Here is a 12,418-nt window from a genome sequence, read left to right on the forward strand (position 1 = left end):
GCACGCAATCCTGACCCATGCCGACCCTGAGCTTGAGTTCAATGTACTCCCGTTGCAGCTTCACTGGCTTCACTTCGCCAGTGTCAAAGTCCGGTTCGTGCGGATAGTTGTTTTAGCTCCCGTCACCCGTCACCCGGCTCCCGATTCCTAGTTTCTCCTCCTCAGCCTTATAACAATTCTCTACATTCCGCATGGCTGCGTTTTGGGCTGCAGCAGGGACTGCGTTGCGCCTGCTGCTCGTTTATGGCCGCTGTCAAATTAATTGGCTTTTCCGGCGCTGGGCCGCCTCCGTTCGCTTGACAACTCATTTCCTCGGATCTCGAGCCTGCCATCTTATCGTTGGCCCCGCCCCACTGCCGCGTCCTATTTCTACCATGAATCTTTAAGTTCGCAGCTGATGGCGGCCAATATCGCAAGTGCTTGGTTCCAGACAAAAACATCATTATGAGCTGGATATCCCGCCATGTACAGCGCCCGATCGGATCAGTCCTCGCTTAAGGCTGTGACAAGCTCTTGAGCTGCTTGCGATTTGCCACTCGAAGTGGACCAATAACTGAGTGAGTTTTCTCCCAAATCTAGAGTAATCGTTATTCACTCAAAACTCGCTCGATTCCCCTAACTTCCCCTTGCTTTGGGACGTTTTGGTGAGTTTGGTGAGTCTGCACATTTTGCCGCGAGAGCTGATGCACTGCATCCGGACACAGCGACTGAGCTTTTGCTGCGGCGTTAAGCTTTCGTCTATTTTATAGCAAACATTAACGATATAAATCGTATATCGTATGGGACTTATTGCATATTTCCTTTTGGATAAGACATAATTTACGACCTACAATTATTCATTGCGGAATTTATGGCAAATTTTCATAAAAATCGCTTGGGAAATTTGTGAAACTAAGCTAAACGCGTATATTTTTACGATAAGAGCAAAAAATCCCTACCCTGTTTTGTAACCCTTAGCGAAGGCAACGCCACAATTAAAGTTTATCTATATTTCAACTTATTTTTAGCTTAAGCCGACAATTAATACAAATATTTCTTTTAATAATATCTTTCTGTTGAAAATGTCTGAATTTAGACGAAAGCTTAGTTTCTTTTCTGCAAATATTTGACCTAAGTGAAACGAACATATGGGTTCTGTGCAAAGTTTCTTTTATTGAAGATAAAGCTTTCATAAAACGTAACGGCTATATATCGAAAACTTCCTCTATCTTTCTGTACTTTTTAATAACTATGGCAAACAATTAGGTCTAGTCGAGAGTGCCCGACTAGGCTATACTCACTATACAAACAAAAAACCAAATTCAATCCAGTTTGCATTTTTTTTAAGCTTCAAGCGAAATTCCCATATCAAGAATTTGTAAAGGTTTGTCTTACTTTTCTTAATACGAACTTAAATAAAGTGATGAAATTCTTGCAATGAGCATGACAGACAATTTCGACACGAAAGTTTAAGTTCTTAAAGAATATTCAAATAAGGATAAATGCCTCAAATCGTAGCTATAAAACGGAGTTCTGTTCCGTTTATACCTGAAGCACGGCATATTTTTTTGGTGGACACCATCTGCTGCTGAATTTAAAGAGTTCACTTCGTTCACAAAAGTTGACAATTATGCGATGTTCTTTATTATCTTTTATATTTTCTTAAATATATATACACATATATATTTTTTTCATAAATTCACGACGCAGTCAGCGGCATCTTGTGGCTGCATTCTCTGCTTCTGATTGCCAGTGTGCAGGCAATTATGACTGCCTCATTAGGAGCTCTTTCACTCACACACACGCACACACACACACACATACGCACACACACACACACACTCACATGCGCATGCACATTTCCTGTTAACAACATGAAATTGTGGTAAATACGTTGGGCTAATTGATTATTAGACATGTGAGTTATGAAGCTGCAGAGATTTTGGTCGTTGATTTAATTCCTAATGCCTAATGCCTGGCCAGATTTTGGGCTGCTTCAGCCGTGCATCAACATTTCAGATGTTGCCTGCTCGCAAGTGTTAAATACTTTGGCCTAAAATTGATGCATTTGGTTAATCTGATTATTCCAAATGTGGTTTGATTTAACATTTGGGTAATGCTCGAATGGAACTATTCCTAACATTGTTCAGTGCTTCAATCAGTCTAGATATCTCTATGTATAAAACTGTTTGTCCTGACTGACTGACTGACTGACTGACTGACTGGCTGACTGACTGATTGGCGATCAACGCACAGCTTAAACCGCAAGAGCTAATGAGCTGAAGTTTTCACTGTAGTTACCGCTGTAGCTTCGCTTAATTAATTCTGACAACAGCAGCGTTTGCTTTATCCAAATTCTTATTAATAAGAGGTTTTTCCCGCTCAATTTCACTGCTTTTGTGTGAGCTTTTCTCTAGTTTTCGCTGGCACTTGTGGGCTCGCCGCAAAGTAGGCAGCACTTTAGGTAATTTAAGCTGCAAGTCTAGTGGCTAAGCGGCCAGACAGCACCGACTGCTAACCTTCAAGTGCGTGTGCCTGTGTGTGTGTTTGTGTGTTTGAGCCAAACTTCCGTTGCCAGTATGCGATGTCCTGGCAAGCGTGTCCTTGCCTGAGCCTGCCTAAGCGACTATGTAACTTAATATTTTCCGTTTGCCAACTGACAACTGCAACGGCAGCCAGTCGTGGTTTGCTATAGCTTTTGTTGCCAGCCATTTTGTTTTTGCACGGAAACGGAAACGGCATACACCCACACACAGGCACACACAGGCACTCACAAGCACCCTGACACACATGCGCGCAACTGAGTGTGTGTTGCCTGTGCATAAGGTGTGGATTAATCATTTGTATTGGCATTGAATGCGTTGCGCCAAAAACTGTTTGCGAAACGTCGCTTATCCCATTTTATGCGGCCTGCTTACAAATTAATTAGCAGCCCATTAACGGGCAAACAAACGGCTTAATTGGCCTACGGACAAAAAATGGAATAATCAAAAAAGTATTAACATATTTGCCAGCAAACATATATTCGACTTTTAAATACGTTTAAATTTCAAAAGCTCAGCACAAAAATAAATATTTTAAAAAACCTTGAAAACTATTTAAAAGAGTTCGACAGTGATTTGAATGAACCATATTAATATGAAAATTTAATTAAATTAATTCCTTATAGATTGGATCGGTTTTGACAAAGTTTTTGACAGTCGATGAATTGAACATTTTTTGTAATTTTTTTTTTTTTATACAAGATAACTTTTTATTTTATTTTTCAATCGTTTAATAATAATATTAATAATGTTATCTTTATAGGCCTCTATACAAAGCAGCTAAACTCAAAAATGACAAGGAGCTAAGCTTTAAGCTGCGAAGGATGAACTGATTCCATGAGTCCATCCTTAAGCCTTTAATGACATATGGCATAGAGCCTGCCTTTACATTCACTGTGCATATTCTATAAAGATTCGAGAAACAAGTTCTCCCTAACGCAAGCAAAACTGAGTCCATAGGCACCTTGGAGCTAACGCTTCCGCAGCCAGGTCTAGAGTCTCAGCTATGATAGCCTAAAAGTCCGCCGACTCTAGAGGAGTCAGTGAAGAGGACCTGCCCCTTAGGCCTCTCCTGGAGGCGTGAAGCACTATTAACAGTCACCCAGCCGTCTATTTGACACTAAGTTCTGGCAACACGACGAAATAAACGCAAAAGCACGAAAAACAAGGGCACGATTCCGACTAAAAAAATAGGTAAGTCAAATAATGAGCCATATCTATAACAATCGATGACTATTCTAAGCAAACTATTCTGAGACTTTGCTAAGGTCCGTCTTTCAACAGAAAGACAGGCAGTACAAATGTTAGAACCGGCCGAATCGGACTACTATATCATATAGCTATGACAGCTACGATCGGTCAAAAAGTAGGTATTTGAATAGACAACTTTTTAGTTAATCAAGATGAACCAAATCGTATGCATATTGCATTATTATAATATATAGTTCCATAGGAAGAATCGGTCGAAAGTAGGTTCTGTCCGTCCGTCCGTCCGTCTGTCCGTATGTATGAACGCAAGGATCTCAGAACCTATAAGAGCTAGAGACTTGAAATTGTAGCTATAGGTCCTCCTAGTCCCCGCGCAGATCGAGTTTGTTCCGATATTCGATAACTTGCCCCGTTTCCAAGTAATCGATAAAAATCGATATCGAAATCCTGTTTTTGAGCAATTTTGGTAAATAATATGAGCTAGAGTCACCAAACTTGACATGTAGCTACTATATATATATCAAGTATCTTTCCTTTTTTAGCTATCGCCTGTTGGAAGAAGAGGGTTCAGGGTATCCCCTAGTCGGGAGCTCTCGACTAGAACCTCGTACTTGTTTTTACTAATTTTGCATTTGCGAGCTTCGCTATTCTGATTGGGCAAATGTCTACAAGGGTATTAAATCTTCGGCGTGCCAAACATATGCTTACTTAAAATGCATTAAACAATTAAACAAATTTAACAATAATGAAAATTGTGGAGCATTAGCATTTTCTTAGAGCTGGCAGCTTTATTTTATAAAATTTAAATCAAGAAATTTTTAGTTAGATGAAATCTTGATCTGAAATTTGTTTAAGATGCTTGTGGCGTTTTCTCTTATGTTTTTTCTGTGCGTGCCACCGTCTCAGTTTCAGTGTCTGTTTTGTTTTGTCTTGTGCAGCGCTCAATTTCCATAGCATCGTGCAGCAATTTAATTTGAAATATGCAAATTGGCGCAAAAGTCTTCGACTCCGGTAGCTCCTGTGCAGCGTGTAAATAATGAATAACAAGATGAGCATGATAAACGCGTTAAGATACACAAACAACACACATAAAACATAACTAACAGATAGAGGATAAGCCCCGGCAGGTCTGGGCCCAAATGGAGCTACAGCTAGCTATATGCAGGTTCGGTAAGATCAGATCGTCTTGTTGCTCGCCCAGCTGTCTGTCAATGTCAGCTGCTTCGGCTGTTAAGTGGCTTTGTGGGTTTGGGGCCATGCCCACACTGTCATTTCCCTGTTGGCAGCCAAGAGAGCCACATAATGGCAACGCCCCCCGCTCTACGCCCACGCCCATGCCCACGCCCATGCCCATGCCCATGCCAATGCCTATCTGCCATCTTTATGCCATAGTCAAAGGCAAAGCCAAGCCAAGCCAAGCCAAGCCAAGCCAAGAGGCAACAGTCTTAAGGCGGCGGATGCGGCTCCTCTAAGTGAAATATTAAGTGTGAACGGCAAGTCAAGTGGAAGCCAGCGACACACACAGCGCAAAACTTTTTCAATTATAAACGCTTTGAGATAAGCAAAGCAACAAATACATATACGTATATATACATATATATAGCAGCAGCATCTGCTTGGAGTATCTTTTGGCCGCAATCCCTTTCTTTGCCCGCAACTACAACTTGACGCAGTTTTGTTATGTATTATATTATGTGAGCGTGGTGATTCATTGAATATTATTGTTTACTTTTATGCCACACACATGCACACACGTGTGCCACATGCGGTGGCAAATTAGATTTGTTGCCTTGTTGGTGGCCCCTTTTGTATCCGTATTCTCTTTATTCTGTTCTATTCGTGAAGCTTGCCTGTAATTAGTTCTTGTTCCAGTTGCATTTGAAACTTAAATAAGTATATTGGGCTTTTGCTTGAACTAGTTCCAGTTGCATTTATGGAATCGATTTCAGCCAAAAGAAAATAATTGAATATTGTCAGAATCCTGATACATGAATTTTGACCCAGAATAGTGTTGTCAGATTTAGATGCCAAATTGATCTAAAGACAAAGCCACGAACAAAGACCAAAACCTCATGAAAATCGGTTGAGTTTTGATCGAGTTATAGGAGTATGCCATTTTGACCTATGTCACATAAATTTGGACCCAATATATTGTTGTCAGATTTGGATAAGATATTTGAGGGTATAATTTGTACATGAATTTTGAAAACTGCCAAAAAAGTCGTGAAAAATGTGAGGTTTGGGAATCGTTTCAGCTTTTATATAGCCAAATAATGAAGAAATCGAAATTCCCGGCTTAAGCTGGTTAATAACTGTTTGAATATGGCTCAAACTGGCCAAGACTCATATATATGTATATAGGAAACTGTCGACTCGAAAATAATAATTAAAAGTATATTTAAATGGTTAAGTTCTTAAACTCAATGTTTGCTATCTCTCTAACAGCAATCAGAAGTTTTTCAAAGCCTTTCTTAAAGTTGCAATCGTGTCATTTATCTGTGTAGATTTAGTCGGATGAGGGAGGGGCGGCGGAGGTGTTGTTGGGTTGGTTGCACTTGCAACTGTCGCTGCATAGCTTGAAAGTGCCATGTCATTCAGGGGTCACACACAAATACACACGCACACACATTAAGCGCATAATGCCCGGCGACAAATCAAGCAGCAGGACGCAACATGCGGCACACAGGATGCAGCATGCAGCATCCAGTATGCAGCATGCAGGACAGCATAAGCAGCAGGAGCGGCACGTACGAACCGCAATGGCATAGCTGCTGTGATCTATCAGCACGTACCTACACACACACACACACACACACATATATTATGTATATATATATATATACGATTATTAATGAGTATTACCCGGCTTTGCCCGTACCAAGTGTTTTTGCTTCTCTAAATTTGTATGCATCCCCTTTCCATTTGACTCCATGAATTTATTTATTCTGCTTCGAGCTAAGCGAAGTGGATTTTCCGCAAACGATGCAACAACAGTTTTTCATCAATTTTTTCACACTTGCATTTGGAATTTTCGAAAATCTCAGCAACTTTCGTTATGGATATCTACTATCAATTTGCATTAAGGAAAGCAAATTTGTAGTTTTGATAAAATTGCACAATAATGGCAAGGAATTACAGATCACGACTACCGAATGACATTTGTATACATTTTGAATGGCAACCAAAACTGCAATGGAACTGAGTTTAGTTCTGATATCAACGAATTTTGAACAGATTATAGAGAGCAAATTTAATACAAATTCGGATTGTTAATAGATAATATGATAATACTTAGCGATGGATGACCACCGATAACTTGGTTAATCAGTCAAACAGGACAAACTCTTCTACATATATAGAGTATATATATATACATACTAGCGGGTATAACCCGGCCTTGCCCGTGGCGAGTATGTTAAAAATCAACGTTCTCAAAAAGCTTTGAAAATGATTTTGAAACTTATCGGACGGCAAACAAACATACAAACGTTTGCCGCCAATTTACCAATGTTGCGAGTGGAATATCCCAAATTGCTGAAACACGTATTCATTATATTCCTATGTAGAGCTTTGAAAATAAGTTTGAAGCAAATCGGACACAACTTAAAACTTCGCACAAAAAATCTTTGAGTCGCATTCCACCCGAAAAAGTTTGGATTCTGCGAAAAGTGTGAAACACGTCTCAAATGATTTTTCTTATAGTATTTTGGAAACGAATTTGAGCGCGAAACGTCACCCACCAAATCTTTGACCTCCATTTCCACCAAGGAGGAACGGATTTTTCGAAAAGTGTGAAACACCCCTAAAATGAATTTGAACAAAGATCTTTGAAAATAAGTTTGGGGCCGATCGGAACGTAAACATAAAACTTTCATACAACCGTTTTCCGCCAATTTACCACTATTGCGGGTGGAATTTCCCAAATCGCTGAAATACGTATTTGTTAAGTTCTTATGTAGAGCTTTGAAAGTAAGTTTGAAGCAAATCGGACACAACTTGAAACGCCGCCCAAAAAATCTTTAAATTGCATTCCCCCGAAGAAGTTTGAATTCTGCGAAAAGTGTGAAACACGTATCAAATGATTTTTCTTATAGATCTCTGGAAATGAATTTGAGCGCGAAACGTCACCCACCAAATCTTTGACCTCCATTTCCACCAAGGAGGACCGGATTTTCCTAAAAGTGTGAAACACCCCTCAAATGAATTTGAACAAAGATCTTTGAAAATAAGTTTGAGGCAGATCGGATGGTAAACAAAAAAGTTACATACGAACGTTTTTCGCGATTTTTGCACACTTGCGGGTGGAATTTCCCGAAACGCCGTCTTAACGTGCACCTACATCACATAAGGTAGCTACAGTGAAAATTTCAGCTTCCTATCTCTTACGGTTTTGGCTGTGCGTTGATCACCAATCAGTCAGTCAGTCAGTCAGTCAGTCAGTCAGGACAAACAGTTTTATATATAGAGATATATATCCATACATACACACACACACACACACTGGCACAGTCACAATCAGGCTGCCCTGGGTGGGCTCTGTCAATGCCGAAACTTGGAGCTGGCCGAAATGTTTGAATTCTCATTTTTTGTAATTGGGTCAGCACAATAAGAATTATTTCAGAAAATACAACCCCAAAAAATACTTCAATGCCGAACCAGATGTCACGCCGCAGCAGCAGCCGCACAAGCAACATGGTCGGGCAGCAGGAGATGAGACCGGACTGCGGGCTCGCGCAGACCAATAGTGCTGCCGGAAGCAGCAGCAGCAGCAGCGCGAGCAGCAGCAGCAGCAGCAGCAGCGCGAGCAGCAGCAGCAGCAGCAGTGGTAGCGGGAGTGGCAGCAGCAACAGCAGCGGCGGCGTTGATATAATCAACGGCAGCAGCAGCGTGTCCAAGCTGCGACCCCTGGCCAGACTGGATCGTCTGCTGCGCCGCTGGCTTCCGGGCTACAACTATTTGCGTGGTGCTGGTGGCGGCATTATCGGCAGCAGCGGTGGTAGGCAATCGCCTGGGACGGGTGCGGTGACGCCACCATTGAATGCTGTGGAACAGCAGCGGTCCGGGCGGCAGACACCGCTCACCGTTGATCCACCGCTGACGGTCAGGAGGCGACGGGATGGGGAAGTGTTATTGGATACGGGCATTGCCAAATCTGAGTTCTGCTTGAAGTTGGAAAAGCTGCTGCGGGCCAAGCTAATTGTCAAGGATTAGCGGCTAAACTCAGCAGCTGCAACAACAACAGCCAAGAGCACACACACACACACACACACACACACACACATACACACGCACGCACACAACAAAAAACAAAAAAAAATCGATGATGGTGATTAAAGAAAAGAAGAATTAAACAGTGTTGCAGTCGTTGTCATAGATATGAATATATATTATATATAAAACAAAACTCTTTTCCCGATAATCACACACCATAAATTACAGTTAATAAATTTGATTTGATAAATTTTAAAATACAACCCGGACCACCCGAGCTGCCAAATAACTGATTATACTTATATAACTCATATAGAAAGATTTAATTTTGATTAGCCAGCATCCTTCCTACCACATCGCAGTGTCCTGTGTGCGCTCAAGAAACTTACCCACTTACTTTTCGCCCCATTTCGCACTGATACTTATCTGATTTATGGCCGTTTAGCCAGCGACAATGCTTCCAATATTATCGTAATTATGTATTTATTATGACAATGCATCCAATATAAGTACAATATAATACAAAAAAAAAAAACAAGAAACTAAGAATATTTTCGGCATGCGGAAGACTCAATACCCTTGTAGACATTTGATGTGTGAGAAGAGCGAAGCTAGGAAGTGTTGAGTTTAATGAAAATACCTTAGAGAATAGAAATCTTCACGAATCATCCTATATAGCTATATAATATAGTAATGCAATCTGAATAAGACTTGACTCATTTATGAGCAGCATATGGGCATGGCTGTATAAACTCGGCAGTTAAAGCTGATCAAGAATATATACATATATACTTTAAGGTTTCGGAGATGTTTCCCTCTATGCGTTGCACATTTTATGACAAAATTAGAATACCCTCTATAAGGTTAAAAAACGGAGCTGAAGTCGGGCATGCCCGACGGGCAGATACCCTCCTAACATGGACCAAAGCCCAAAGCTCGACCTTTAAGAAAGAGTTCTTATATATATAATACAATACAATATAATGCGTTAAACGTCATTGCTCTAGTCAAGTCTCGGCATATATTGATAATTTGGAAGGATCTGCCTTAAACAATCGGTTTACTTACCATTTTATGGAGGAATGGGGTTGGAATCAAAAAAGTGATATATGCTTAATCTGTATTTTTATAAATTTTTAAATTATCGAATTATGCTTTAATAAACCATGTCTATAAATCGAAATGCGACCAAAAAATGGCGCTGTAATTCGACTGTGATCGTAATCACGAGGACTGTAACATTAATGTTACATTAATGTTTTGTCTTGTTATAGTTGGAGAGAGTGTTCGAGTTAATAAAAAAATTTTTAAAAAAACCAATTCCATTTTGCAGCCATTTTTCGCAGACCTCTCTTTAGAATTGACCATATGAAGGGCACTGCAAAAAGTCGAAATAACTTAACAAAGTTAGGGTATTTGAGTGGCTGCAACGAAATGGGCCAGAAATTATGGTGGCACAGTTTGTGATTTATGTGGTCTAGAGATGGGCGCGGGTCTCACGAGGTCTCTCGATGCCCGGCCTGGCACGAGCACAAGCAGGAAACAAGCCCAGCCTTGCACGAAATCCAAAAATCATACTACCTTTGTGTTTATTTGGGAGAGAGATTTGAGTTTAACAAATTCTTGACTTTTATTGGGCTTTGGCTAGTAGATTTGTACGAATTGATAGTTAGAGAAAGGATTGCGATATTCAAACCGTGCTTTAACTTTTTGCCTTATCGTGCCTGTATTTTTCGTGCTTTTGAGGACAGGCACGGGCTCACACGAAGCACGAAAATCACGTGCCGCGCCCAACTCGAATGTGGCACCACTCGCACTTGCAGCGTTTCAATATATCAATATGAAAATATAAGCAATATATCAATCAGCCCGATGACAAACACAGACACACGCACAGAGCCAACAAAGGGGAGTTCTGGGTGGGCGGCGACGGGGGCCGGGCCGCCATTGGGGGGGCGCTCATTAAAATTAATTAGAAATAATAGCCGTAAATGCGTAAATTTATAGACATCAAAAACAGATATTAGCTGTGGCAACATCAAAATTGTTGGGTAATAAAATAAATATATGCCTGTTTGTCAGTTAAATAGCCGCGAAAATTGCCCAAAAATGAGTTAACAAAGTGCCCCCAATGGCCAAGTTGTTAATCAGTCAAAAGCCAGCAACAATTTCAGCGCTTAATTAAAAGCAAAAAAACAAAAATGAAGAAAACTTTTGCCAGCCTCTGGGGAGAGCAGCTCGCAGCACGGCAACAAATTGACAGCCCAGGCCAGGCCTTGAGGGGGGAATCGGTCTGACAAGTGGAAGCTATTGATTTGGTCGCTCGTCAAATGTCAGCCAAGTAACTCGAAACAGTAGCTTTTAAGAAAATGAGTGTAACCCAAAACTAAGCTATTGTTTACGATATTGTGCTTAAATTTTATGCGCTGGCTTGAAAACAAGAAACCATTTTCGCTCTTGACAACAACTGAAAACAATATTACGCATACGCCACGCCAGACGAAGAACCACAAAACAGCTCGTTAAGAGGCTGCTTAACTTCTGTGTGTGTGTGTGTGTGTGTGTGTGTGTGTGTGTGTGTGTGGTTAACTCTGCATGGGGTGTGTGTGTGTGTGTGTGTGTGTGTGTGTGTGTGTGTGTGTGTGTGTGTGTGTGTGTGTGTGTGTGTGTGTGTGTGTGTGTGTGTGTGTGTGTGTGTGTGTGTGTGTGTGTGTGTGTGTGTGTTGTTATCTCCCTCTCACTCTGTGTGTGTCTGAAGACCTCTTACAATTTGCTGGCTGAGCACTTGACTTGCGTCGTTTACATGAACATTAATGTGAGTTTTGCTAACGCAGCTGCCGGTTGTTGCCGCTGCCGCTGGCTGAATGTGCGCCTTGGGTAGAAGCCGCTGCTGACCGCAGCACGGCCAGCTGGCAGAGCACACAGTGTGGCAAGTATTTCATAAAGGAAGCTGCTGCGCCTGTTTGTCACTCTCAACGAATGTGGCAACAAAACTGTAGCCCCATTTTTTTTTTTTTTGCCATGCGTCCACTCGACAGCCAAATATTTATACAAGCACATATGCATGCATGAGTATATATGTTACGTACATATATACATATATATATATATATATGTATATTAATTTATTTTTGAATTACGACAAATTAAGGGTCACTGAAATGGTGAGTTCAAAGTTTGTCGTTTACCCTGATTCTGCATTGATTTGCTGGCAAACAATGTGCACTCGGTCTGTCAATTGTGCAGGTCAATTGGCATTTAAGCCTTGGCTTGGCTTCTTCCATATGAAGAGCTTATTGTGCACGCTTGGATTGCGCTGATTAGTCGGGTATTCATTTGTGCTGCATTCCGGCATTCAGCTGTGAAACATTCCCATAGAACACAAGCTGCATTTGTTTATATTCTGTTTATTTGGCATTTATTTTGTTTGATTTTGATTTCGTTATCGATTGAATTAAAAAGTTTACATTAAATAT

The 12,418-nt window shown here is 40.9% G+C and overlaps 1 protein-coding gene and 1 long non-coding RNA gene across 2 annotated transcripts in view; both read left to right on the plus strand.

Annotated features, from left to right (window-relative positions):
* The window catches only part of LOC135428549 (uncharacterized), an 86,732-nt gene extending 83,019 nt beyond the window's left edge, over window positions 1–3,713 (plus strand). Inside the window, exon 3 of the long non-coding RNA XR_010436270.1 lies at window positions 3,286–3,713. This is a non-coding gene — a long non-coding RNA (uncharacterized LOC135428549). The remainder of the gene's footprint in view (window positions 1–3,285) is intronic.
* A 4,551-nt stretch (window positions 3,714–8,264) lies between these two features.
* Window positions 8,265–9,016, plus strand: LOC135428411 (uncharacterized). Its single transcript, XM_064682382.1, has one exon. It carries the CDS (start codon window positions 8,379–8,381, stop codon window positions 8,940–8,942), a length of 564 nt encoding a protein of 187 aa, XP_064538452.1. The 5' UTR covers window positions 8,265–8,378; the 3' UTR covers window positions 8,943–9,016.
* Window positions 9,017–12,418: the final 3,402 nt, after the last annotated feature.

This window comes from Drosophila montana, unplaced genomic scaffold, assembly GCF_035044405.1.
Source record: "Drosophila montana isolate Dmon_TW-CO22-7 unplaced genomic scaffold, ASM3504440v1 contig_2481_1, whole genome shotgun sequence".
Taxonomy (NCBI): Eukaryota; Metazoa; Arthropoda; class Insecta; order Diptera; family Drosophilidae; genus Drosophila; species Drosophila montana.

Bases quoted from the DNA above. Each gene is read 5' to 3' on its own strand.
- LOC135428411 (XM_064682382.1), top strand. From the start codon at position 8,379: ATGCCGAACCAGATGTCACGCCGCAGCAGCAGCCGCACAAGCAACATG.